The sequence below is a fragment of the Rhinoderma darwinii genome, chromosome 5, assembly GCF_050947455.1.
Source record: "Rhinoderma darwinii isolate aRhiDar2 chromosome 5, aRhiDar2.hap1, whole genome shotgun sequence".
NCBI classification, from domain to species: domain Eukaryota; kingdom Metazoa; phylum Chordata; class Amphibia; order Anura; family Rhinodermatidae; genus Rhinoderma; species Rhinoderma darwinii.
The window spans coordinates 328,253,027-328,280,968 of record NC_134691.1 but is presented as its reverse complement, the minus strand read 5'-3'; the positions used below and the strand labels follow the sequence as shown (position 1 = coordinate 328,280,968).

The following is a 27,942-nucleotide window of genomic DNA, read 5'->3' as shown; positions in this document are numbered from 1 at the left end:
AGCTGTACCTGGTAAATAATGAGGGAGAGAAGGCGGCGTTCACTGTAGCGCTGCGACCCCTTCAGATCGGCTGATCGTTAAGGGTGCCAGAAATCGGAACCCCACTGGTTTGATATTGAAGACCTATCAGGATACCGATCAAAGCCGATAAAGGCCCATAAATAGTCCTCCATGTGTGGTGGAGAAGAGTCTTTGTTATTCGTTTTGTATGTTCTTATATTCACATCTGAAGAAGTCTATCTCCCTCCTCATCTATTGTAGAGGATTTCTTCTTCATCTTAAGACAATGAAACAGGTGGCGTCTCCGCAGAGTAAACACGGTGATGTCACATCCTTGTCTTGGAAGAGCAGGTCCTGCAGAACACCTCGGAAGGTTCCCAGTCTGTATTTACAAGCTTTATTTGCTGATCATTACACTGTGTGCTTATTAACTACATGTGAACAAATTGGGGAGCTGTGTACACATAATCCTTCTAATCTCCGCTTCCATAGATGTTCTCACCCAATAAATACATAGAAATGGTGAGAAAGGGAAGCGACATTGAATACAAAACAAACATTACACCGTTAAAGGAACCCTCCGGGCACAACTAATCCACTGTGTTATGCTTAGGGGGCGGAGCATGACACAGAAATTCAAACAACACCAAAGAGAGAATATCTGTGTCATGCTCCGCCCCCTCAGGTCCTGCTCTAGTAGCTGGAACGATCAAACGACCTGCATGACCCTGGAGTCTCTATAACATCCACCGATTCAGAAGACGGACAATAAAACAGCCTAACCACCATTCTCACATAACTTCTAAATCATCTGTGATTTAAAGGAACAGTTCCTTACGGTGCCCGGCTATGTAGTAGAGCTCATCCAGCACACATATATTAGCACAGTTCTACCAAATTGCATATGATTGCAAGGAGTTAGAAACACAATATATTAGAGTAGGGCCTCTATGATGGTCCTGTGTACCCGGTTGCTTTTCTAAAGCCAGACAGAGGTAGGAGAAGAGTAAAACACTTATTTTGGGCATGCTGCCATGAGAGCGATCATGCTCTGCTGTTTCCATGTGTCCCATAGATTTGCACAGTTTCAGGGAAGTAACAGGGAACCCCATTTTGAGGAGTCCTATATGTCATAAGTGTCACTAGAATACCCCTTTAATTTGCTATAGTCTGAAAAACTCTTTAAAAGAAGGGCGTTCACCCAGACAAATGTATTCACCGTATTAATATGCACCGCAACAATATGCACCGTAACAATATGCACCGTAACAATATGCACCGCAACAATATGCACCGTAACAATATGCACCGCAACAATATGCACCGCAACAATATGCACCGTAACAATATGCACCGTAACAATATGCACCGTAACAATATGCACCGTAACAATATGCACCGTAACAATATGCACCGTAATGCTACCCTAATAATATGCACCGTATATAAAACGGGATCAGCTTCAGCGCTACTTTAATTGACTGAGGGCTGAATACCGATCAGTTCTTCAAGCACAGCAGACATTGTATACCTGGAGGATATCACCTGCTGCATGACGCTGCTTCACTCCAAGGAGTTGCTGGTGTCCAGTGACAAGAAGGCTTTTTGCATTTTCCAGTTTAGAGCCTTACTGGATTCCCTGATCAGTATTACCATTCACACCTATGTATGTAAATGTTTCAGGACGTGTGAGATAGGTGACAAGTAGTGATCATGGAGGCGAAGAAGGGTCGGACTGGGTTACAAAGTATTAGAGGATCCCACAGCGGCCCAGGCTGATATAATAATGGGACCCAAAGACCCAGCAGAAGACCACCCTATTTGTAGGTGAAATTGAAGCCAATCACCATTTCTTATAGGATGAGTCACAAATGATTAGACCTTACTGATAATATATCCTGTGTATCCAGAGATAACAGTGTATGACGCTACTAACAGTGGACGCGCACATGTTCTGTATAGATGGAAAGTAAAGGCGCTATTTGACGGAGCGATTATCGTAAACGTTTTTGTATAATTGTTTGAATGCAGTCACATGTAATAGCGTGCAACGATCGAACAATGAATGATAAAGCGTTGGGTTTTGTGGATCGGCCTCATCTACCGGAGTGAAAAATGATCGTCCGTCGCCGCCGCCACCACCACCACCACCACCACCACCACTACATCCCCTCCTCTAATCTTTCAGTCATTAGCAGTTCAGAGATGAGGCGTGGGTGATTAAGCAAGGATCGCAGTAACGACTGAACAACGAAAATCCTTAGCAATTGTGGTCACGTGTAATAGACCGCCTTTCGAACGCAAACTACTCGCTAAATCACTCGTGGCTCGCTCATGAAATAATATCTGCCCATCTAATAGGACCCTAAGCCCTTCAAATCATTTTGTTCTTCCGACAGCTGATCCTACCGACACCCTCATACACATGCACGCTCCGCAGTTGGGAAAGGGTCAAGACACCCCTATACACATTAGATAATGGGCCGGTCTTGCTCACGTGGCGGGTTCGGTCGACTTCAATAGAATGTGTATGGGCAGGGAACTTTTAATTACATAAAAGAACAGGATGACGGACGGTGCAGGGAGGGGTGAAGGAATCTGAGAAGGTGCTGGATCCTTACCAACCAGGAGTGGGCAAATCCTGTTCAAGATATACAGTAGTTCCCTAAACCTAGTCTTGCAGTTGATCAATAATAATGACAGATGATTGGAGTGATTCAGTGGGATTATACGGGGTGGGACACTTTCACTAATCACAGGGCTGGTTCACAGATATAACTGTAAGCTGTAGATCTGCACTTGAAAGCAAATGAGCTTCTGCGAGCAAGGATCCTTTTACCCAGGCCAATTTGGGCCGTGAAAAGGAGCGCCAATCAACGAGACAGTTCGTTGATCGGCGCTCGCTTGCTCCTTCCACAAGGGGCAATGCTTGGTTATGTATGGAACGAGCGATGGTTACTACGATCGTTCGTCCTCGTACATGTCCATCAGGTCGGCAGTACATCTCATACAACGATAATATGTAGAGCTGCATAAAAGATGTGATCAGCCGATAGGTGATCGACTGATCGTTGCCTCGTTTACACAGTTCAATGATTGGGAATGAGTGTTCATAGGAACGATCGTTTGTCCGATCATTGGCGCGTGCAAAATGGCCGTATAGATGTCACTTCTTATCTATATTTTCTCTGCAAGCATTCATTCATAAATAAAGTTAGTGCACCCTGTGTAATCATCTCACAAACAGATAGAATGATATATAAAGGCCGGCCCTACTCAGCCATTTATTGGCATGTGATGGACGGTGTATGCGATTTAAAGGTCTCGTCCGCATAAGCTTAATCATCAACCAAACTCACCAATTTCCGCAGAACTGGATGACCATCTAATGTGTATGTGGGTTTGTCCCCCCAACAACAGATGTCGGGGAAAAGAAGGAACTGGCATGTTGGATTTCTCACGGTAGAAAAAAGTCACGCCGGCAGAGAGGTCTGCCAGCTGCTCCTACCCCTCTCTACATTGAGTACACATGAACGCTCGACCGCGACAAAAATGCTTGTGTATATGGGGGGGGGGGGGTTCGGGAGTAATAGCTGTCGGCTGAATGAGCGTTCAGCCGACAGCAGTCTAAAATGTATGGCCATGTACACGGCAAAGCTGCTTCCGTAGACCCTGTATGTGAGCGAAAGGAGTCCCTGGAGTACCTATTACAGAGCTGTACCACACGTATCAGTAATAGGGTTGTGTGTATGAGCCCGAAGTGTGACATGGAGTGAAGTGGGATATTGGGGTTAACACACACACGAAGCAAACATAATACCGACTAATGTTTATACATTACAGGACTGACGGTTCAGGCCTGGCCAGGAATAAATAAAGCCCCGGTGACCACTGCGAGGCTCGTATAATACCATGTTATCTTTATGCAGATTATTTTTGAATGTACTATATTTTTTTTCTGTGGTTGTGTTGCATACTTTTGGCATGGTCGCAGCAAAAATGTCAAAAACTGTCGAAAAAGAAAGCTACACGTAAATATACCCACATGAGTGTCTAGAGGCTATGTAAACCTTTGATGCACATTTTTTTTTTTTAATAAACAGGTCAGTCAGTGTGTTTGGTGTAACTTTTTAATTAGTTTCTATTAAAAAATTAGTTTAACTTTTGTAGATACAGCTTTTCTCTATTCTGTATTCAGAGAAGCTGTATCTAGCGCTAAATACTGTTCCTGTCAGGTCCGCCGGGTTCATAACTTAGATGTCATCGATTGCAGCTTGTCTGCGGGTCTGATGGATTCAGGTCATAGCAAAAGAGACAGCTGCTCTGTATAGAAAATAGAAAGCAGCTGTATCTCAAAAAGTAAAAAAATTTTTATTAAAAAAAACTAAATTATAAAGTTGCACCAATCACGTTTATAAAAAATAAAAATGCCCCTTAAAAGGTTTACATAGCCTTTAACTAGCAAGCAGCTCCTATTTAGCATCACTGTGTTCTTAATTACCTCTCATTTATCGTTGGGTAATACTTTACAAACATGATAGGCCGTATATCCGATAAGCCAAGAAAATAGATTCCTCCCATGTACACAGGAGAAAAGGCCAGCACAATATATGAAACACCACCCAAATTAAAACCACACGACTTAGGTGGCATTTTTGATTACCGTAGTTTAGTGTATACAAACATTGCCACTTTATGGACAGATGTTTATTTTTCTTTTACTAGATTTTATAATATGTCCCTAAAAGGGGTTGTTTGGTTTAGAGAACCCATTTTAAATACCCTATTAAGGCATTCTTAGTTTATAAAGGGTAGTCCCCAATTCAGGTCCCCCATGTATAGGCTGCAGCAGAGAGCAGCTACCAAAAGTGCCTCTTTGGAGGACCCGGCATGTCCGTGTATTTTACGGAAAGCCCAATAATTTAAATGGGCACCATGCAGTACATAATTTCCCCTCTGGTGGCGCTGTAGGGAAAATAAATACTTGCTGTCAGGCTTCCCACAGATTACAGCTAATCCCAGGCGATCCAAGTAGTGGGATACTCTTATTTTATTTTCCACAGAACTACTTAAAGGGGTTGTCCAGGTTCGGGGCTGTTTTTTGTACTGATGATCTATCCACAGGATAGGTCATCAGTATGTGATCGGTGGGGGTCTGACACTCTGCACGCATAAATTGCTCCTGCTGCCGGAAGCAGATGGCTCCGTACACTGCATAGTGGCCATGCTGGGAATAATGAAGGACTTCCATGAATCATGGTATATTACAAGCTTTGGCTGCTCAAGGAAGTAGTTGGCGGATCACACTCCGATATCCTAACCAGTTATTTTACGCTAGAATAAAATCTTGTTTCCCTGGAAGCCTCCTACTCTTCCTACCGAATGTGATTAGATACCGGTCACTACATTGATGCTGCCCTATCTGAGGTCAGTGACTGGGACGCCCATATGCATTATAGATCTGTCAGCTGAATGTTGCAGATTTAGTCATCTTTGACAGGAGAAATAACGCTGAATGTACTATATATGGCTGCACCTCACTTTTATAAAAATGTCCGTCGCAGCAAAACAGCAACAGACTGATATTCCTGCAAATAAGTAAAACATAACAATCAAGTAAAATTCTGATGGCTAAAATGTTTCATTTCTGATGCTATATTCGGGTTTATTATGGTTTTTTTCCGGTGCTTGGCAGGCAAGTGAAATGGAATTGGAGTCAAAAGTGGTTGTAATACAATCCTATAAAACCTGAAGGTGGACGCCAGTGAGCACGGATACAAAGTCATGTGCTGCAAACTGCATCTCCTCTACCTGGTAATGGGCTCTAGTGGTGGACACATGATTTCAAACATTTTTGGAATCTTAAAATACACCCGACTACTGTGCCATCAGGGATACCAGAATCTAGTGATTGTACAAGTAAAAGCAATATATATATATGTATGTATGTAGTAGACAATACATGTAGTTTGTGTGTGTATGTAGTATATGTATGTAGCATATATATATGTATGTATGTAGTAAATGTACAGTATGTATCTGTATGTATGATATATGTAGTGTATGCATGAATGTACTGTATGTATGTAGTAGAAAATTTATAGTGTATATATATATATATATGCAGCATACTGTATATGTATGTAGTGTATGTAGTGTATGCACTGTATATATGTAGTAGACAATAAATGTATGCAGTGTATGTATGATATGTATGTAGTATATATGTATATGGTTAATGTATGTATGCATGTATGTATAATATGTATGTAAGCTTTTAGTATATGTATGTTGTATATGTAGTGTACTGTATGAATGTATGAAGTATATGTATAAATGTAGGATATGTATGTATGAATGTATGAATGAATGTAGGGTATGTATGTATGTATGTATGAATGTAGGGTATGTATGTATGTATGTATGAATGTAGGGTATGTATGTATGTATGTATGTATGTATGTATGTATGTATGTATGAATGTAGGGTATGTATGTATGAATGTAGGGTATGTATGTATGAATGTAGGGTATGTATGTATGAATGTAGGGTATGTATGTATGAATGTAGGATATGTATGTAGATATGTAGGATATGTATGTAGATATGTATGTATGTATGTATGTATGTAGGATATGTATGTAGATATGTATGTATGTAGGATATGTATGTATGATATGTATGAATGTATGTATGTAGTATATGTATGTAATATATATTTGTATGTATGTATGTATCTATCTATGTAGGTTATGTATGTAGTATATGTATGTATGTATGTATGTATGCTTGTTGGTGTTATATGTATGTACGTACATCAATGTTTGTTTTTAGGATATTCAAGTGTGAATGTACAGGTAAATGTAATGTAATGTAATGTAATGTAATGTATGTATGTATGTATGTATGTATGTATGTATGTATGTATGCATGCAAGTGTGACTAAATATTTAGTACATGCAAGTAGGAATGTACAAGTAAGTGTAATGTATAACCAACAAGCATACATTTATATATACTACATGCATACAAGTGACATGTCGCAATGACCATCGCCAGGATTGCCACGAATGCCTCCTATGAAGGAAAGGATGTCAGGGTTGAATATAGCTACACCATGTCCCACAGTACAGTCCCTAACCTTTATAGAGAAAACTGAGCACCAAATATCCAATATTATCCAGCTCCGAATATAAAGCAGAGCCTGGACCATCATACAGCAGCATTATACACAGTCCGGCACAATAACACAGGGTCTAAATGACGGATAGAAATTTACAGGATTAAATAAAACCAAAGCCAGGAGCAAAGGGATCTCAGGCGTGCCGCCGCCTATAGTGCCTCCATCACCGCCTTGCTTTGTTCTGCTCTATTTAGAACCAAAGCAACAACATGCCAGTGGTGATCTCTGTCAGTCACCCCGCACCATCCACACCTGCTCTAACCATTCCCAGCAGGTTCTACAATCTTATTGAGCATAGCACAGAATATTTCCCCCCTCATCACTCATTCTACATCTTTGATGTCATGGCGGGTAACGCCATAGTACCTGGAAACTTGAAGATATAAAAGAGTCCGTAAATTTCTATTACACACCTTCAAAACTAAAACAGAGGTAGCGGACCACAGATTCACTAATGCGGAGGGTCTACAAGTCCTAGAATGCCCTGGCAACCAGCGTGCCCCGCCAACAAGAAGCAGCCTACTAGTCCCATCATGTACTGGAAGTCAATGGTTCTTCAGTTGAGGAACTACAAGTCTGAGAAAGAAACGGGAACTCTCTGAAAGAGCCTGAAAACCAATAAGGACAATAGAAAAAAAAACAAAACTGGATACTCACAGTGTATGGTGGGGTGGGCAAGGATATTTTGGAGACTACTTTTAATATGTGGCCATTCTTTTTGTGACTGATGTGGGCAATGGAGGTGTTCACCACTATGGCATTTCTGTCGTTCAAATCCCAGGTGAATGGGTAAGGTTCTGGTAATGGGACCAGAGATTCCACTTCATAGGTGTCTTCTTCTTGGCCCATAGGCCACAGGTCACTGAGCATGTCCGTTGACCACAGAGATTTGTGCGAATCCATTGGAGGCGATACGTTTTTGGGGATCCCCACTTCTATGACGGAAAGGAAAACCTCAAATTCTTAATTCCATACAGAAACCCAGACACAGTCCTGTCATTAAGAGCACGGCAGAACATGGTGTTGTGTTCACCTGTCAAAGTTGAGGGTAAGAAGGACCATGTGTGGTCAAGTGGAGGTGCAGCCAGGGGTACGGCCAGCAATAAGCGGCATCCTTAAATGGGCCACATAATCCTCCGGCCACGTTTGCAAAGGAAGGAAGGTGTAAGCTCCAGCCACATCATGCAAAGCAGGTTGTACTAAGAGAGTCCTCAGCGCCGGCACAGTATTGAATCGGGAGCCTGTTGTCACCAGGATAAGATCCTCATGGTAACTGAGACGCAGGGGACGTCTACTGCCAAAAGCACCAACTTTCCTTTCCGTACTTTACAAAATCCGGAACGTCTTCGATCCTGCATGACAAATCTGCTACCTCCCACAGAGCAAAAATTGTTTCGCTCCCTGCCTTCTGTGTGAAAGAGACAGGCGGAGGGAGTGGCCTGATACCTTCAGGCAGGTAAATATTAACTCCTTACAAGCCGGAAACAATGCAGCACACCGAGCCTCGAGGTACAAATCCACCCGCGACACACGTAACGACGGGCCGCAGTTGTCACTTATAACACATCTTATACAAGAAGTTAGGGAGTGATGTGTAAGAGTTTAGGGGGGGGGGGGGGAAGACTTTTTGCAGCCCCATATTTCCCCTTAAAGGGACGAGACGGTCAGAAGATAATGATCACATGAAGGATACATCATAAAGGACAAGATGACACTGTTTACATATAGTGTGTGTAAAGGGCCAGCCGCTATCAGCACCACTAGCGCTCGTCAATTCAGTTGCCCAGCACGGCTCAGTGCCTGATGAAGGTCACCTTGACCGAAACGTCGCACTCTGCCACTGGCATTAGAAACAAAAACAAAATAAAAAAATACCTTTTTTTCTATATTGGTGCGCCGGATACTCTTTTATATTACTGTTTACATATAGTCATGGCCAAGAAATACGGGGCATGACCCTCCATACCAAAAAAAAAATAAACAAATTTGACTATATATTGGAAATCAACTTACCCGCTGCCCTGCTCCGGAATGATACGGCCTCCGTACCTGCGTGGCGGACCCGGTTTTCAGCTCTCTAGGATGGCCGCCGCAGTCTCAGACTTCGTTATGAGGAGCTTCTTAGGAAGTCTGAGACACGCCTCAACCCCCTTTAATGCCTTCTGATCGACGAATGCGGAGAACGTCAGCGCTGCTGGACACAGGGGCCAACATCATCAGCGATGGTCTATTGGAGGACAGCATAGGGGGTTGGGGCGTGCCTCAGTATTCAAGTCTGAGACTCCGGCAGCCACCTTGGCGCAGAAACGGGAGACCAGAGGTACGGAGGCCGGATCATTCAGGAGTAGAGGAGCAGGTAAGTTGATTATACATTTCAAATGTATGGTCAAACTTTTTTTTGGGGGACTGGAGGGTCACATTAATTAGTTCCATGGGGTTTTCGTCATTTTACCGGAAAAAATAAATCGCACATATTTCCTGGCCGTGACTGTATGTAAACAATGTTGCTGTGGTGTCGTCTTGTCCTTATGATGTAACCTTCATGTGATCATAATCCTCTGACCGTCTCATCCCTTTAAGGGGAAACGTGGGGCTGCAAAAAGTCTTATTTCTAAACTCTCACACATCAGTCCCTTCCCTTGCCCAGAACGCAGGGACGGAGGCCGGATCGTTCAGGAGCGGAGCAGCAGGTAAGATAATCATAGCAATCATTTCCATTTATCTGCTCCTATGACAGAAAAACTGAATTGTTGGCGCAGATGTGAACCCAGCCTCCGCTGTGAGCAGGACTAGATCTATACATGTGCCTCTGAATAGAAACAAAACAAGACCGTGTTTTCATCCACTGACAGCAAGCAGAGGTCTTGCAAATGTTGCAGAATTGAACATATGTGACAATTTACGGAACAGTACATGCAGATGGGGTTTTCAATATGCCATCCACACTTAGCAGGGGGGGGTGCGGTATTTGCCATATCATTTCAATATACTTACGGGTAGGTTTGGATTCACAATTTTTTCCGCCATCTGACTAATTTTGACCGTATTCCGTGACATTTTCTGTGTAAACGACCTGTGGCAATGTTTTCAATTGAACATGAATAGAAGCGGATTACCTATGCGGTAAGAACAGCCGTAGCCAGCGCACGTTTAACCCTTCAGGGATTTCTCAGACACATACACGCCACTAAATGTTTATATAGAGCCTGTGCTTGTAATGGGAGCTCATTATTTCCATCAGCTGTAATTATGAGCCGCATGACATCATCACCACTTACAAGTCTGACAGTCCTGGATTCTTCCTGCAGCAGGATTTCTTCACGGGTGACAATTTTTTAATTTATTTTGTGTTTTCTTAGTGTTCGGTCTTCCTGCAGCGCCACCACAGGAGAAAGAAGGCATTGCATGGTGCCCGTTGAAACCAATGTTCTGCCTGGTGAATACATGGACATTCTGGGTCCACTAGAGAGACGTGCTCTTTGTAGACACTCTTCGCTCCGGCTAATTGATGGACATGAATAAGGGACCCACTCTTTGTCATAACTCCGTGAGGGAGTATTGAAAATAGGTTTTCTAAAAAACTGAACTTCCAGTAATCTAGAGCTGGGCAAAAATTGTTCAATTGCTGGATTGCCAAGAAAGCTCTGGAACAAAGGCAGAGACTGACGGCAAAGCCTACAGAGCTGCCATCTTCGTTACACGGCCTCCCCTGAGGAACTGCGGAGAGTGGGGAGAATTGGACCTCAATTGCAGGATACCGGGACGAGTATTTTCCCCCCCATACTTTCTGTTTTGTCTTCAGACTATGAGCTTGAAGACCAACACCAACACCTCCCCCCCAACTGCTGATGGACCACAGTGTGGTCTTGAAATTTGAATAATCTGCCACCCTGCAATCCCGAACGTGCCGGATTATTGGAATTTTAAGTCTTAAAAATAAACCTCCGATTATGTTATTAACACTAGAATCACATTTTAGGCCGGACGAGGACGGTTTAATGTGTTCACTGACAATCTTCGCCCCAGGATAACGTTTAATTTATACGAGAACACCACAAGACAGGAAACAGTTCAACGGCAAATTCAGCTCTGCTACATCCCTAAAAGTGTTAGAAGCGTTTCCATCATGAATTGTCATGTACATTATCACTTAATCTCCCCTGCCCTCCAAATACAGATTCATTTCATAAGATAAACAGATTCTGGTGAGATTCCCAGAAAGGTAATGAGCCGTGGAATGAATGAAATCATCCATACTGTAACATCGTTATCGCTAAAATATGAACAAATTAGATATTTGGGCCCAGAAAAGACTAATTATAATTTAAATAAATTATGGAAATTAAATAATAAATTAGGAAAATGGGAAGTGAAAATCCATCAACATTTTTTGAAATATCTGATTAATCATTCAGTCTACAATAGGGAATGAGGGCACAGTGCGACTGTTGTCGAGCTCCTTATCCGCTGCCCTGTTGGCAAACCAGTGCCAATTCAGTTTTGGGTGAAATATCTAAATCATTTGAGACAGACTAGTTGATATGGGAATACAGCCTAACAACCAAAGCCAAACCCATATTCTTCTCCAAGACTACTAGATGATGAAGCGCCAGGGGTGGACATAATGCCATACGGGGGCCCAGTAGGTAAATGGCGCCTCTGTCACCTTAAAAAGAAAATACCAACCATGGCGGATAAAAACAATACGATTACAATCCACCATAGAAATTGGTACAGTTTTAGAAAAAAATAAAAATAAGTCTGCTTACTTCTAAAAATAGCGCCACACTTGTCCATGGGTTGTGTCTGGTATTGCAGATCAGCTCCATTGAAGTGAATGAGGCTTAGCTGCAGTACCACTTACAACCTGTGGACAGGTGTGGCGCTGTTTTTTAGAAGAAAGCAGGCTTATTTTTCTAATCCTGTACAACCCCCTTAAAGGTTAACTAAACTTTTAAAATACTTTTGACAACAAATGGGGGTATAAACTTTCCGGACATACAAGGTTATAACATAGCCGCACAACTATGCATTGTGGGAGACTGGTTACAGCATACCTCGGTATACACAGACATCATATTAGAGGGTCAATTTTTTCCCCTCATATATCGTTGACTAACCTCCTACGTACCCCATACTCAGAACTTCCTGAGGACATTACTAAAAACCCTTTATTGTTCACAACATGGAAATCTTGGACCAAGAGTAGACAGTTACTGTCCCTTAATCCGGGATTCTCCCGATCCCTGCAATTCCTACTTTTCAACATGGTCAACCGCTCCCCAATTTTCAAACTTTGGCACTCTGGAGGCCTGAGTAGCATTGGGAAACTAGTGGATAATTCCAGGAGACCGATATATACCATAAGGCCTTATTCACACGAACGTGTTTAACGTCCGTGATACGCGTGTGAAAATCACGCTCGTCGCACAGACCTATGTTAGTGTATGGGGCCGTTCAGACATTCCGCGATTTTCAAGAAGCGTGCGTCCGCTGCGTAAAACTCACGACACGTCCTATACTTGGGCGTTTTTCGCGCTTCACGCACCCATTGAAGTCAATGGGTGCGTGAAAATCACGCGCAGCACACGGAAGCATTTCTGTGTGTCGTGCGTGATTCGCGAAACAGTAGATCAAGAAATGAAGGGAAAAATAAAACCACCTCCTTAATTTCTTTTTCTAAACATCAAAACCGCATGTCATAAGGATGCCATATGCGCGAAAATCACGCAGACACGCAGCAAACACTTATGACACACGGAACTGCAATGCGCAAAAAACGCAGCGTTTTTGTGCGCGCGCAAAACGCACACGTTCGTGTAAATAAGGCCTAAGATTGCAACATGATGTAGTGCAGGGGTCTCAAGCTCGGCCGGGTAAGTGGGCCGCATATAGAAAAAAAGGGAAGTTGACGGGCCGCATTACTTTCAAATTTTATACAATACAAAATTATTATTAATCAGTTAGTTTGATCTACTATAACACTATATTACTATAATAATAATACTACATTACTATAAGTTTGTGTCGCTAAATGAAGTCCGGCGGCTCAGTTGGCAGACACACATGTCAAGATTGGGCAGCCCCTTTTTAGATAGTGCCGCAGTGCCCTCCGCGGATGCTGCCGCAGTGCCCTCTGTGGATGCTACCGCAGTGATGTCAGGGGCTTGCCCAGAGCTGGAGTCCCAGAGCAGAGCCGCTTCTAGCACTGTGCCTGGGATTCCAGCTCTGCTCCTGACATCACAGTCCATATATGGACAGAGATGTCAGGGGCAACCCCAGAGCTGGAGTCCCGGGCAGAGCGCTAGTAGGCTCTTCCTGGGACTCCAGCTGTGCTCCTGACATCACTGGGACTCCTGCTCTGGGGAAGCCCCCGACATCATTGTCGATGTATGGACAGCGATGTCAGAGGCTTCCCCAGAGTCCAAGAGAGGAGCCTATACTAGTGCTCTGCCCGGGACTCCGGCTCTGGGGAAGTCCCAGACATCGTGTGTCCAAACATGGACACCGATGGCAGGGACTTCCACTGAGTCCCGGAGCAGAGCCGATACTAGCGCTCTGCCCGGGTCTCCGCTCTGGGGAAGACCCTGACAAACTGTCCATATATATGGACAGTGATGTCAGGGAATTCCACAGAGTCCCAGAGTAGAGCCTATACTAGCGCTCTGCACGGGACTCCAGCTCTGAGGAAGCCCCAGACATCGTTTGTCCAAACATGGACACCGATGTCAGGGAATTCCACACAGTCCCGGAGCAGAGCCTGTACTAGCGCTCTGCACGGGACTCCGCTCTGGGGATGACCCTGACACACTGTCCATATATGGACAGCGATGTCAGGGAATTCCACAGAGTCCATGAGCAGAGCCTGTACTAGCGCTCTGCACGGGACTCCGCTCTGGGGAAGCCCCAGACATCGTGTGTCCAAACATGGACACCGATGGCAGGGAATTCCACAGAGTCCCGGAGCAGAGCCGATACTAGCGCTCTGCCCGGGTCTCCGCTCTGGGGAAGACCCTGACAAACTGTCCATATATATGGACAGCGATGTCAGGGAATTCCACAGAGTCCATGAGCAGAGCCTGTACTAGCGCTCTGCACGGGACTCCGCTCTGGGGAAGCCCCAGACATCGTGTGTCCAAACATGGACACCGATGGCAGGGAATTCCACAGAGTCCCGGAGCAGAGCCGATACTAGCGCTCTGCCCGGGACTCCGGCTCTGGGGAAGCCCCAGACATCGCTGCTCATATGTGGACAGCGATGTCAGGGAATTCCAGAGTCTCGGAGCAGAGCCGATACTAGCGGCTCCATGTCCCGCGGGCCGCAGATGACAGCCCCAGGGGCAGCATGCGGCCCGCGGGCTTGAGACCCCTGATGTAGTGGGTCCGCACCCTTTTTACTATCTACAAGCTCACAGCTACATCACTGAGATACTACATCACATGATGGATAGTGATTGGGATGATCCCTTTTTGGCACTGACACCAGCCAGACAACACTCCCCTAAAGTAATAACGACATACTACCAGCTACTTTCCCATAAATGGGATAAACTCCAAATACAAAGCGGGAATGATCCGTTGGACCACTCTAATAACTGACATTGCGGTGGACGATATTTTAGTTGCATTACAAACGGCGAATAAATACTCCACTCTCTTTGGCTGTGTCCTCAAATCAGATTATTCTGGACGCAAATTCACTCTTTTGTCACCAATAACCTGCTACACTCTTGTCCAAACACAGATGTGTGGAGCTTATTTGGTATTGTCCCAACTGAACATAACATAATCCTGCAACACGAGAAAAAGCTCTTACTATTTCAGCAGCAGCACGTAAAACTATACTTCACTGCTGGATCTCACCCTCCCCGCCTACTATTAGACTCTTCCTTGAGAAGTTATCCTACCTCTTTTGTATGGACTGGATAGAAGCCTCCTTGTCTAAGGAACAGACAGTAAAACACTTCTTCAAAATCTGGAACAAATTTATAACCACTGGCGTAGCTATAGGGGTCGCAGCGGTCGCAATTGCGACCGGGCCCCGAAGCCAGGGGGGCCCACGGCCCCCCGCACCACATCAATAAAAAGTTACTATAGTAACTCGGGCCGCGGGCCCCTGTTACTATAGTAACATACTTTACTTACCTTCCTGGTTCCGGATGGCAGCGGAGGTCCTGACGTCAAGCGCTGTGCGCAGCGCATGACGTCACAGCGCTATGCCGCCGCGCACAGCATCGAGACTACAGAACTCCCGCCGCGGCCGAAGAGGAAGGTAAGGTTAGCCCTGACTGGCGGGGTCTGACTCCCGGGACCCGCCAATCAGCTGTTTTGAAGGGGCCGCAGCACTCGTACGAGAGCTGCTCCCCTTCATTCCTGTCACTTCATTCCGGTCACACTGTGAATCGGTGTCGGCGATTCACAGTGTGGGCGAGTAGTGAAATGAAGGGGAAGCAGCTCTCGTACGAGTGCTGCGGCCCCTTCAAAACAGCTGATTTGCGGGTCCCGGGCGACACATCAGCTATTGATGGCCTATCCTGTGGATAGGCCATCAATGTTTAGGGACTGCACAACCCCTAAGCCTACGATGTATCAGGCTTAGGGGGCCCATGAGACAGGATCACAGATTGTGTGATCCTGTCTGCTGGGCCCTGTATCTAAGCCAATCACATGGTAGGCTTAGATACATGGCCCATGCGTGATCCTGTCTGCTGGGCCCTGTATCTAAGCCTACCACACTGTAGGTTTAGATACAGGGCCCCAGCACACACTAATCTTATACTGTATAAGATTACTGTCTGCTGGACCCTGTATCTAAGCCTACCTTGTGGTAGGCTTAGATATAGGGTCCCACAGACAGTATCACACATGGGCCCTGTATCTAAGCCTTAGGGTATGTGCACAGACACTAATTACGTCCGTAATTGACGGACGTATTTCGGCCGCAAGTACCAGACCGAACACAGTGCAGGGAGCCGGGCTCCTAGCATTATAGTTATGTACGATGCTAGGAGTCCCTGGCTCGCTGCAGGACAACTGTCCCATACTGTAAACATGTTTTCAGTACGGGACAGTTGTCCGGCAGCGAGGCAGGGACTCCTAGCGTCGTACATAAGTATGATGCTAGGAGCCCGGCTCCCTGCACTGTGTTTGGTCCAGTACTTGCGGCCGAAATACGTCCGTCAATTACGGACGTAATTAGTGTGTGTGCACATACCCTAACACATGTGTTACTAATCATTTTTTGTGTGTTTTCTTACAGGTTCGGTCGTTGGACTACGGCGGATTCCAGGACTACTTCGATGACAGCTTTTTTTTTTTATTAATAAAATGGTTAATGAGGGTTGTGTGGGTTTTTTTTTTTATTTCAATAAAATATTTTTTCTATGTCTTTGTGTTTTTTTTTTAAACTATATTACTACCGCCTTAGTAATGGTCGCCGGCTGATTGACAGCATCCATTACTAAGGCGGGGCTTAGTGTTAGCAGGTACAGAGGCTAACACTAACCCCCATTATTACCCCGTTACCCACCACCACCAGGGGTGCTGGGAAGAGCCGGGTACCATCCAGTACTTGACCATCTGTAGTGATGGTTGGCCACTGGGGTGGCCGCAGGCTGGTATTATAAGGAGGGGAAAGGTCAAAAACAGTGGCCCTTCCCATCCTGGTAATGCTGCCTGCTGCTGCTTTATTGTATCTGGCTGGTTATAAAAATGGGGGGGACCCCACGTCATTTAAAAAAAAAAAAAAAATAATTGGAAAGAACGATGTCGGGTCCCCCCCAATTTTCATAACCAGCCAGATACAACACAGCAGCAGCAGGCAGCATTACCAGGGTGGGAAGGGCCACTGTTTTTGGCCTTCCCCAGCCTAATACTACCAGCCTGCGGCCACCCCGGTGCCTGCCCGTCACTACAGATGGTCGGGTACTGGTTTGTACCCGGCTCTTCCCAGTACCCCTGGTGGCGGTGGGTACCGGGGTAATAATGGGGGTTAGTGTTAGCCTCTGCACCTGCTAACATTAAGCCCCGCCTTAGTAATGGAGGTTGTCAATCAGCCAGCGGTCATTACTAAAGCGGTGATAATAAAGTTTAAAAAGATACAAGCACATAGAAAAAATATTTTATTGAAATAAAAAAACACAACCCTCATTAACCATTTTATTGAGAATAAAAAAAACGCCGTCATTGAAGTCCTCAAATCCGAAGTCCAACAACCGAACCTGTAAAAAAAACACAAACACAAAAATAATCAGTAACACATAAAGAAGCAAAATTATTATTCTTACCTATCCTGGGTCCAGCGCTGGAGACGCAATGTCAGCGAGCTGGGCCCTGTATCTAATCCTATCATGTGTGATACAGTCTGCTGAGCTGTGTATCTAATCCAATCATGTATGATACTGTCTGCTGGGCCCTATATCTAATCCGATCATGTGTGATACTGTCTGCTGAGCCACTGTATCTAATCCTATCATGTGTGATACTGTCTGCTGAGCCACTGTATCTAATCCTATCATGTGTGGTACTGTCTGCTGAGCCACTGTATCTAATCCTATCATGTGTGATACTGTCTGCTGAGCCACTGTATCTAATCCTATCATGTGTGGTACTGTCTGCTGAGCCACTGTATCTAATCCTATCATGTGTGGTACTGTCTGCTGAGCCACTGTATCTAATCCTATCATGTGTGATACTGTCTGCTGAGCTGTGTATCTAATCCTATCATGTGTGATACTGCCTTCTGAGCCACTGTATCTAATCCTATCATGTGTGATACTGTCTGCTGAGCCACTGTATCTAATCCTATCCATAGTTTATAGGGTCGTAGTGCTATAGATATGCTATGCTGTCTCATATACACACTATTTTTTGGGGCGGACACATATGTATTGGGGCTATTTCCCGGACATTTTAAGCCCTGAGGGTATGTTCACACGGCAGCGTCTGTTACGGCTGAAATTACTGTGCTGTTTTCAGGAGAAAACAGCACCGTAATTTTTGGCATGTGGAGGCGTCTTTTGCTGCGTCCATTACGGAAGTAACTGAAGCTGGTTTTCCATGGAGTCCATGGAAAACGGCTCCATTTACGTCTGAAGAAGTGACAGGCACTTTTTTACGCGCCGCCTTTTGACAGCGATGCGTAAAAAAAAATGACCGTCGGCACAGAACATCGTGAGGGTATGTGCACACACACTAATTACGTCCGTAATTGACGGACGTATTTCGGCCGCAAGTTCCGGACCGAACTCAGTGCAGGGAGCCGGGCTCCTAGCATCATAGTTATGTACGATGCTAGGAGTCCCTGCCTCGCTGCAGGACAACTGTCACGTACTGTAATCATGTTTTCAGTACGTGACAGTTGTCCTGCAGCGAGGCAGGGACTCCTAGCATCGTACATAAGTATGATGGTAGGAGCCCGGCTCCCTGCACTGTGTTCGGTCCGGGACTTGCGGCCGAAATACGTCCGTCAATTACGGACGTAAATAGTGTGTGTGTGCACATACCCTAAGACCCATTCAAATGAATGGGCAGATGTTTGCCGACGCTTTTGAGCCGCATTTTCGGACGTAATTCAATGCTAAAACGCCCTAATTACGTCCGTAAATAGTGTGTGTGAACCCAGCCTTAGTGACGCCCCCGGCTGCTAGTGCTGCATTGTTGGGTCACTTAGGAGACCCAGCGATGCAGCTGAAAGTGGACCGTCGGCCATGAGAAGTTTGCGGGGGGGGGGGGGCCCAGTAAGAATTCTTGCATCGGGGCCCATGAGCCTCTAGCTACGCCCCTGTTTATAACCCTTCTCCCCGATAGGATCAAGCTTAAAGAGGCTCTGTCACCAGATTTTGCAGCCCCTATCTGCTATTGCAGCAGATCGGCGCTGCAATGTAGATTACAGTAACGTTTTTATTTTTAAAAAACGAGCATTTTTGGCCAAGTTATGACCATTTTTGTATTTATGCAAATGAGGCTTGCAAAAGTCCAAGTGGGTGTGTTTAAAGTAAAAGTCCAAGTGGGCGTGTATTATGTGCGTACATCGGGGCGTGTTTACTACTTTTACTAGCTGGGCGTTCTGACGAGAAGTATCATCCACTTCTCTTCAGAACGCCCAGCTTCTGGCAGATCACGCTGTGACGTCACTCACTTCCTGCCCCAGGTCCTGCATTGTGTCGGCCACATCGGCACCAGAGGCTACAGTTGATTCTGTAGCAGCATCAGCGTTTGCAGGTAAGTAGCTACATGGACTTACCTGCTAACGCCGATGCTGCTGCAGAATCAACTGTAGCCTCTGGTGCCGATGTGTCCTCGCTCGTCTGACACGATGCAGGACCTGGGGCAGGAAGGGAGTGACGACACAGCGTGATCTCTCGAGAACACGCTGTGTCTGCACTGCCAGAAGCTGGGCGTTCTGAAGAGAAGAGGATGTTACTTCTATACACAACGCCCAGCTAGTAAAAGTAGTAAACACGCCCCGATGTACGCACATAATACACGCCCAGTTGGACTTTTACTTTTAAACACGCCCACTTGGACTTTTGCAAGCCTCATTTGCATAAATACAAAAATGGTCATAACTTGGCCAAAAATGCTCGTTTTTTAAAAATAAAAACGTTACTGTAATCTACATTGCAGCGCCGATCTGCTGCAATAGCAGATAGGGGCTGCAAAATCTGGTGACAGAGCCTCTTTAAATCAAAATCTTGCTTTGGCCCGACTACTTGGTATTTTGAGCAGACTCTCTTGGGTTCCCCACCGATTAGGATATGAAGGAATCAATACACTTGGGGTGCTGACCCAACGTTTTGGACCATGAACGGGCCCCGGATGTCCCCCCCCCCCTTCCCCCTATATTGATAATATGCTGATCTATGTTGTCCATGACAAGTTGTGTACCATCAGACTAGATCTTGGATTGACTGTCATTAGAAGATTGTATCACATAACTCTGAACATGTTATTGTGGAGATGGACATTTTTAAATATCTTACGGTGTTTGCCTCACCCCCCCCCCCCCCCTTTCCTTCTGTATCCCTTCCTGAAAAAGTAGAAAATTTAATAAAAACAGGTTTAAAAAACAAAACAAACATAAAAAAAAACTTTTGATATGTCATAGTGACATGTCAGAAGTATTGATTGGTGGGGGTCTGAGCCCCGAGACCCCCACTGATCGGTAAAACTAAGCAGCAGAAGCGGTCGCCTGAGCACTGTGCCGCTTCGCTTCTGATCAGCTTTGCTGGAATAGCCAAGCCAGCGGTGTACGGACTTTCTTTTGATCGCGTACACCGCTCTGAGGAAAGCCAGACAGAAACTAAGTGTCACAGCGCTCATCCGAGCTCTTCCGTCGCTTCGTTTTAGCGATCGGTGGGGGTCTCAGTGCTCAGAACCCCATAGATCAAAACTTCTGACATGTCACTATGGCGCCAAAACTTTTTCAAAAGTTTAGTTACACTTTAAGGACTTGCTAGAAATGAGATCCAATACAATCACTCTCAACCAGATAACTGTTACCTAGCAAGGGGCCTGCACACATTTCTTACACATGGGTCCTATGCAGTCTAGGTCAGCGCCTGTAGATGCGCAATTCCTGACTAAGAAGTCCAATGCAGGTCCAACATCAATGCCCTTTACCTCAGTCCAGCCAATGCCCATTGAGTAAGACTGGAAGGGCCCCTCCCAAAATCATAAAATCCATTATGGCTGCCATTATTGTTCCCAGCGGTATTGTCAACCAGTCCTGAATGGCAAGCAGTGATGCGTCATTGCACCAGGTAGATCTGCCGCTCAGGATTCTGGGTAAGCTGGATGACCGCTCTTAGGCGAGACGTAACAAGGGCCATGGTATCGGTCACAATGCTCATCCAGAAACAGATATAATAAAGCCGATGGACAGAATGGTTAGTGACGTGACACACCTGATTACTCGTATCGGTGATGGCCTCCAGGAGTTTCTCCACAGCAGCTTGGAGTCGGGTGCTGATGTTCAGTATCTGCGCTTCATCATCGGGACTTAGATCTGTCCCAGAAAACCCTTCTTCTGTGAGACGCGGGGGAACATCGAGCTCTTCCTCAGCCGCACCTTCTCTTCCAACGCTGACATCACCATCATCAGGACCGGCTGCAGAAGAAAGAACTGCTGTCGTTATTATTCCCTATCATTTCTGATCCAATAGTAGAGTTAAAGGGTTGTCTGATTTTAAAACCCTTTTTCAACATCCTATGAAGAAATTCTCCCATTCAGATCTATTAGCCAGAGCGGCAAAAAAAAAAAAAAAAAAAAAAAGAGCGTCTCTATTCATTTAAAAGGGAACTGTGTAATACTTAATTTCTCCTGTGGTGGCGCTGCAGAGGAGTGGAACACTTAGATTCCAACCGATCAGCAGTACAAGTTGTTGCGATTGATGAGGGACGCTTCTAATAAAAAGGGACTGTGCCATAGAAAACTGTTCCCCGGCTGTGTGGCGGCCACGTGAAATATGACACCACACTATGTCAGAACGGGACTATACCTTTAATGACTATATACTTTTTGATTTTAAAGTCAACTCTGAAGCATTATGGGTAGAAAGAAGCTGCCTGTATTCAGTATAATAAAATATGAATAATATTTATTGGTAGAAAGAATACAAATAAAAAAAGTATTATATATTTCTAGAACATCACAGTGAAGCTGAAACATAGAAAAGTATTAGTTGTCAGGTAAAATTATAGCAACACTATATGGTAGAATTATTGGTCAATATGACGAGAAAAACGAACATACAAATATGAAGACATGCGAAAATATGTCAAGAAAAATGTAGGCAGAAAAAGATAAAGCATTGAGAAGGGGGTGCCACATCTGAAGCCGGGTGTACACAGCGCGTGTGTGTATGAGGCCTTTATCCAGAAACAGCGCCACCTCTGTCCGGTATTGCAGGTATTAACTTGAATATGAATGAGCTGCAGTACCTGACATAGACCAGGGACAGGAGTGGCGCTGTTTCAAGAAAAAAAACAAAAACACTTTTTTTTTTTTAATTCTTGCCAATAACTAAGGAAAAATCCGGGTCAGATCCAAGATGAAGCGGCAGCAGGAATCTTTTCTTTATACTTCTCTGTAAGATTTAATAGGAGTTAAAAAAAATAATTAATTTTCACTAATGAAACATCAGAAAGAATCACCTGGAGCTCTAAACATCTGTTGTCAGGATTGTTCATGTATTTTCCATCTGATATCCAAAAACAGTTCTGATCATTTGCTTCTTGCTTAATAAGACTTTTAATGGAAACTGCCAGCTGGACGCACGCGGCGCTCACTTATAACATATGTCTTATTATATACCGAGGGGATTACTCGCTGCTCCATATGGAGTTTTACAGGATATAAAATATACACCAAATATTTTATCAGATAAAAAGTTCTGTATTTATTTGACAATTTTCAACAAACAATTGTTACATGTCGAGTCACAGTTATCGAGGGCCCGCGGCCCACCCCCGTCAACGAGGGCCCGCGGCCCACCCCCAGTCAACGAGGGCCCGCGGCCGACCCCAGTCAACGAGGGCCCGCGGCCGACCCCAGTCAACGAGGGCCCGCGGCCGACCCCAGTCAACGAGGGCCCGCGGCCGACCCCAGTCAACGAGGGCCCGCGGCCGACCCCAGTCAACGAGGGCCCGCGGCCGACCCCAGTCAACGAGGGCCCGCGGCCGACCCCAGTCAACGAGGGCCCGCGGCCGACCCCAGTCAACGAGGGCCCGCGGCCGACCCCAGTCAACGAGGGCCCGCGGCCGACCCCAGTCAACGAGGGCCCGCGGCCGACCCCAGTCAACGAGGGCCCGCGGCCGACCCCAGTCAACGAGGGCCCGCGGCCGACCCCAGTCAACGAGGGCCCGCGGCCGACCCCAGTCAACGAGGGCCCGCGGCCGACCCCAGTCAACGAGGGCCCGCGGCCGACCCCAGTCAACGAGGGCCCGCGGCCGACCCCAGTCAACGAGGGCCCGCGGCCGACCCCAGTCAACGAGGGCCCGCGGCCGACCCCAGTCAACGAGGGCCCGCGGCCGACCCCAGTCAACGAGGGCCCGCGGCCGACCCCAGTCAACGAGGGCCCGCGGCCGACCCCAGTCAACGAGGGCCCGCGGCCGACCCCAGTCAACGAGGGCCCGCGGCCGACCCCAGTCAACGAGGGCCCCCGGCCGACCCCAGTCAACGAGGGCCCCCGGCCGACCCCAGTCAACGAGGGCCCCCGGCCGACCCCAGTCAACGAGGGCCCCCGGCCGACCCCAGTCAACGAGGGCCCCCGGCCGACCCCAGTCAACGAGGGCCCGCGGCCGACCCCAGTCAACGAGGGCCCGCGGCCGACCCCAGTCAACGAGGGCCCGCGGCCGACCCCAGTCAACGAGGGCCCGCGGCCGACCCCAGTCAACGAGGGCCCGCGGCCGACCCCAGTCAACGAGGGCCCGCGGCCGACCCCAGTCAACGAGGGCCCGCGGCCGACCCCAGTCAACGAGGGCCCGCGGCCGACCCCAGTCAACGAGGGCCCGCGGCCGACGCCAGTCAACGAGGGCCCCCGGCCGACCCCAGTCAACAGGGGGCCCCCGGCCGACCCCAGTCAACGAGGGCCCCCGGCCGACCCCAGTCAACGAGGGCCCGCGGCCGACCACAGTCAACGAGGGCCCGCGGCCGACCACAGTCAACGAGGGCCCGCGGCCGACCACAGTCAACGAGGGCCCGCGGCCGACCACAGTCAACGAGGGCCCGCGGCCGACCACAGTCAACGAGGGCCCGCGGCCGACCACAGTCAACGAGGGCCCGCGGCCGACCACAGTCAACGAGGGCCCGCGGCCGACCACAGTCAACGAGGGCCCGCGGCCGACCACAGTCAACGAGGGCTCGCGGCCGACCACAGTCAACGAGGGCCCGCGGCCGACCACAGTCAACGAGGGCCCGCGGCCGACCACAGTCAACGAGGGCCCGCGGCCGACCCCAGTCAACGAGGGCCCGCGGCCGACCCCGTCAACGAGGGCCCGCGGCCGACCCCGTCAACGAGGGCCCGCGGCCGACCCCGTCAACGAGGGCCCGCGGCCGACCCCGTCAACGAGGGCCCGCGGCCGACCCCGTCAACGAGGGCCCGCGGCCGACCCCGTCAACGAGGGCCCGCGGCCGACCCCGTCAACGAGGGCCCGCGGCCGACCCAGTCAATGAGGGCTCGCGGCCGACCCCCTCAACGAGGGCCCGCGGCCGTCACGGTCATTGAGGGTCTGTGGCTGACGCTGTTATTGAGGGTCATGTAACCAAAGCCTGGTGCCTTAGCACTCTGAATGAGAATTTCGCTGCCTCTCCCGACCTGGTGCTGTGTCTTGAATTGCCTCGCAGCTGTATTCTGAATTATATGCCTCCAATGTTACTGGTGGGAAAGCCCCTATAACCGCTGTTATATTATTATAGGTAAAGAAATGGCCTATATTCCCCATGGTGTAAGATTTCAGAGCACATTACACTCAGGGTTTCTGAGAACAGCGTATGTTTACTATACAATGCCATGCCTGCGCTAATAATACCATTATATATAGAGAGCGGAGCAAGTACTTGTGTGTGGAGGCATTACTAGACATCCACAGACCACACATGTTATTGCAGCGCCACATAGTGTACACTGAGATAATTACACCTTTCCCACAACACAGAGGGCTCATGTAACTTGAATAATGAATCATTGTTCATCCGACAGCTTTCCACGATTGTCACAAGAAATCCTTCAAATTTGGATTTATTGTCATGTCGTGATCTCGGCAACCTGCGGCCATATTCACTTTCATCACTGCGATGCATGTGGCCCAACACAGCGATCCAGCATTTTATTAATTACGCTCACCCACCCAAAGACACCTTAGCTGTCCGCCAACCCCTCATCCCATCTATGCTCAATATAAGGCCCCATGCACACTACTTTTCCATAATAGGAGCCTCATATAGCAAAGTATTCCCTCCTAGTATCAATAAAAACAGTGTGTCTAGGGTAGAAAGTGGTGCGACACGTGGTATATGATGGGACATGCTGCTATTTTTGGGATTTTTTGCAGACTCTTTACACGAAAAAAAAATAGCTATATACAGTAAGGCATTTTGAAAATAGGGTGGTAGGAGTACCCCCAACAAATGCAAGGATCTATATGCGTGTAACAAGATGGAGAGAAGTGGACGATACACTGAACACAACAAGAACACATAAAATGCAGTCTGGATGGACCTCCTGGTCTTTTCCTGCTGACACAATTCTACAATTATATTGAACTGTATCCTAGATTAAACACCATTTTTTTCTTGGATCTAAAATCCTGTGTAGATTACTTTTATAATACATCTTTATAGGGATCTTTTTTCTGATGCGGAGCTCCAAATGCCCTCACGCAGTCATAGAGATAACTAATACAATTCTGTTTTGCCTGTAGCTGCCACTAGGGGGAGCTTGATGCATATGGATTTCTACAGCTCCCATTAAACTCAATAATACATTTGTATGCAGTAATAAAATGTGCTCCCCCTAGTGGTGACTGCAGGCAGACAGATTTTTTTGGTGTCTGTGGCTGCCATCCATGAAGCCTACACTTTACATTTTCCAAGAATTACTGCTGCAATTATCTTTAGGATCAAGGAAAACCGAATATATTCCACTGTTAATCTTCATGTTTCAGATATTGATTATCAATTGATTGACGCCGCGGGAACCATCAAGACTGAACATTCCCGCACAGAGGTGAATACGCTGCTCCCCGGATGCACATTACAGATTCCAGTGATTTATGTCTGTGCGGTGAGAAAGCTCCAGAAATCATTCCCCCGAGCGCAAGAACTTCCAGAGTGAAATTGATTATTTAAACATGTCTGAGCTTGCCGAGAAGCTAGCACGCTGGGCCAGGCTGCTGCAGTAATACAGTACACACATTAAGAGCTTGGCTGATCATACGCTACAGATAAAACATATTAGCGGGGGCATTTTGGAAACATTTAAATTCTCCAGGAAGAAAAGAAATCTGGAATCGGGGAGACCGCGCTATTCAGAATCAGTAAACCAGATCAACTTATATGACCTAGTGACCGGTCCTCTTTTAGCGACATGCCATCAACTTTATGTGATTGGAATAACTCTTTAACGGTTCCTCACAGTTTTCAAGATCTCTGCTTGTTGTTATTCAGTAAGAACATTCATTGTTTACTTCCAGTGGATAAAATTTTGTCCACGGTCATGTGATAAACACACAGGTGCGCGGCTCGTTACAGGGTCATGTGATGGACACGCAAGTGCTGGAATCATTAGAAGACACAGCTCTGATAGACATACTGTAACGAGCTGTGCACCTGTGTGTCCATCACATGACCATGGACAGAACTGTATCCAAGTAAAGAATGAATGCTCTTACTGAAGAACAACAAGCAGAGATCTTGAAAACTGTGATGAAATAATACAGAAAATCTATTGGAAAATTGTATAACTTTTAATTATACAAAAAATATATCATTAATTTGATGAAATCGGAACAACCTCTTTAACAGTGGCGAACCTCCCCCTCCCAGCTGTCATATCATCCCATCACTACTGCAGATGAACTAACAAAGTCAGCTCTCTGCTTTTGATGACACCCTTAGGTGTGCTGCGTGACGGCTGCTATTGGCTGCGACATCTGAGATGACTGTAGATGGGCTGGATTGAATGTTGGCTGTCACTTACAATAGGATGTCTGTCCGCTGTCACTGCCAGCTCCCCTGGTGATGGGTGAATTCAGAGATCCTGTGCCCATACCATAATTGCGGCATAGATTGGTTTGTGGGAATGATCTGCTCGCTGCGACGTACAATTAGGGTGGAGATTGGAGAGGGGTTATAATGCTAATATCATGAGACGGTGGACCCTTAAATAAGGGCGTCACAATGTGGTCAAGCTTACCAGTCACAGTGATGGCAGCAGGAGGCACAGATGCTACGTCTTCAGGCTCAGGGCTCCAAACATGCACCTTGGAAGTAGATTGACGTCTTCCAGATTTGTCCAGCAGACCAACAACATGTCGCCCTATAGTCTCCTCCACTGCACCCGTCGTCTTCACAACCTCCAGCAGAATCTTCAGCAGATGTTTATTTGTTCTCTTCAGGCTTTTCCTATAAAGAAACAAACAAAGCAAAAGATAAAAGTGGAGGCAAGTTAGGCCCTGTTCACACTGAGTTTTTTTTTGGGCGCTGATTTTGACGCGGAATCGGCACCAAAAACACCACCCGTTGATTTCAATGGGAGGCTTTTTCCTTTTTAGCCGCTCGCGGGGAAAAAAAAGAAGCAACATGTTCTTCCTTCCTGACGTTCTGACCTTACATTCAAATCAATGGGAGGCAGAGAAAGCGTTTTTCACCAGCGGCGCTCAATGGCCACGGCCGAAAAACGCCACAAGAACCGCGGCAAGAAAGTGCAGGCAGGTCAAAATCTGTCTGAAAATTCCTGTAGGAATTTTGAGGCAGATTTTTTCTGCCTGCAAAATACTCAGTGTGAACAGGGACTTAATATCACAGCAGAGGGAAATACAATTTGTTAGAGGAAGAGATCACAGGCTACTAACTGGAATCAAGACGCACGACAGCATGGGATGAAAGGGTTAAAGTGAATGCCCATCTTTTAACAGCGTGGTATTGTGGCATCCTGCATTCTGTGCTGAATATTACAAATCCCCTGATTCCCTCTACAAAGGCATAAAGTTAAACAATAAGGTCATGCTCGCATGGCACTCAAAAAAAAAAAAAAAAA

General features: G+C 46.6%; 1 protein-coding gene across 7 annotated transcripts in view; it reads right to left on the bottom strand.

Moving 5' to 3' along the window:
* Positions 1 to 27,942, bottom strand: part of AKAP9 (A-kinase anchoring protein 9) — a 202,831-nt gene that overhangs the window by 72,223 nt on the left and 102,666 nt on the right. For all 7 annotated transcript variants that reach the window (XM_075827679.1, XM_075827681.1, XM_075827680.1 and 4 more), the window contains 2 exons: positions 27,100 to 27,308; positions 21,091 to 21,293 (listed from right to left, as the gene is read on the bottom strand). In XM_075827679.1, coding sequence (XP_075683794.1) covers positions 21,091 to 21,293; positions 27,100 to 27,308 — 412 coding nt within the window. The remainder of the gene's footprint in view (positions 1 to 21,090; positions 21,294 to 27,099; positions 27,309 to 27,942) is intronic.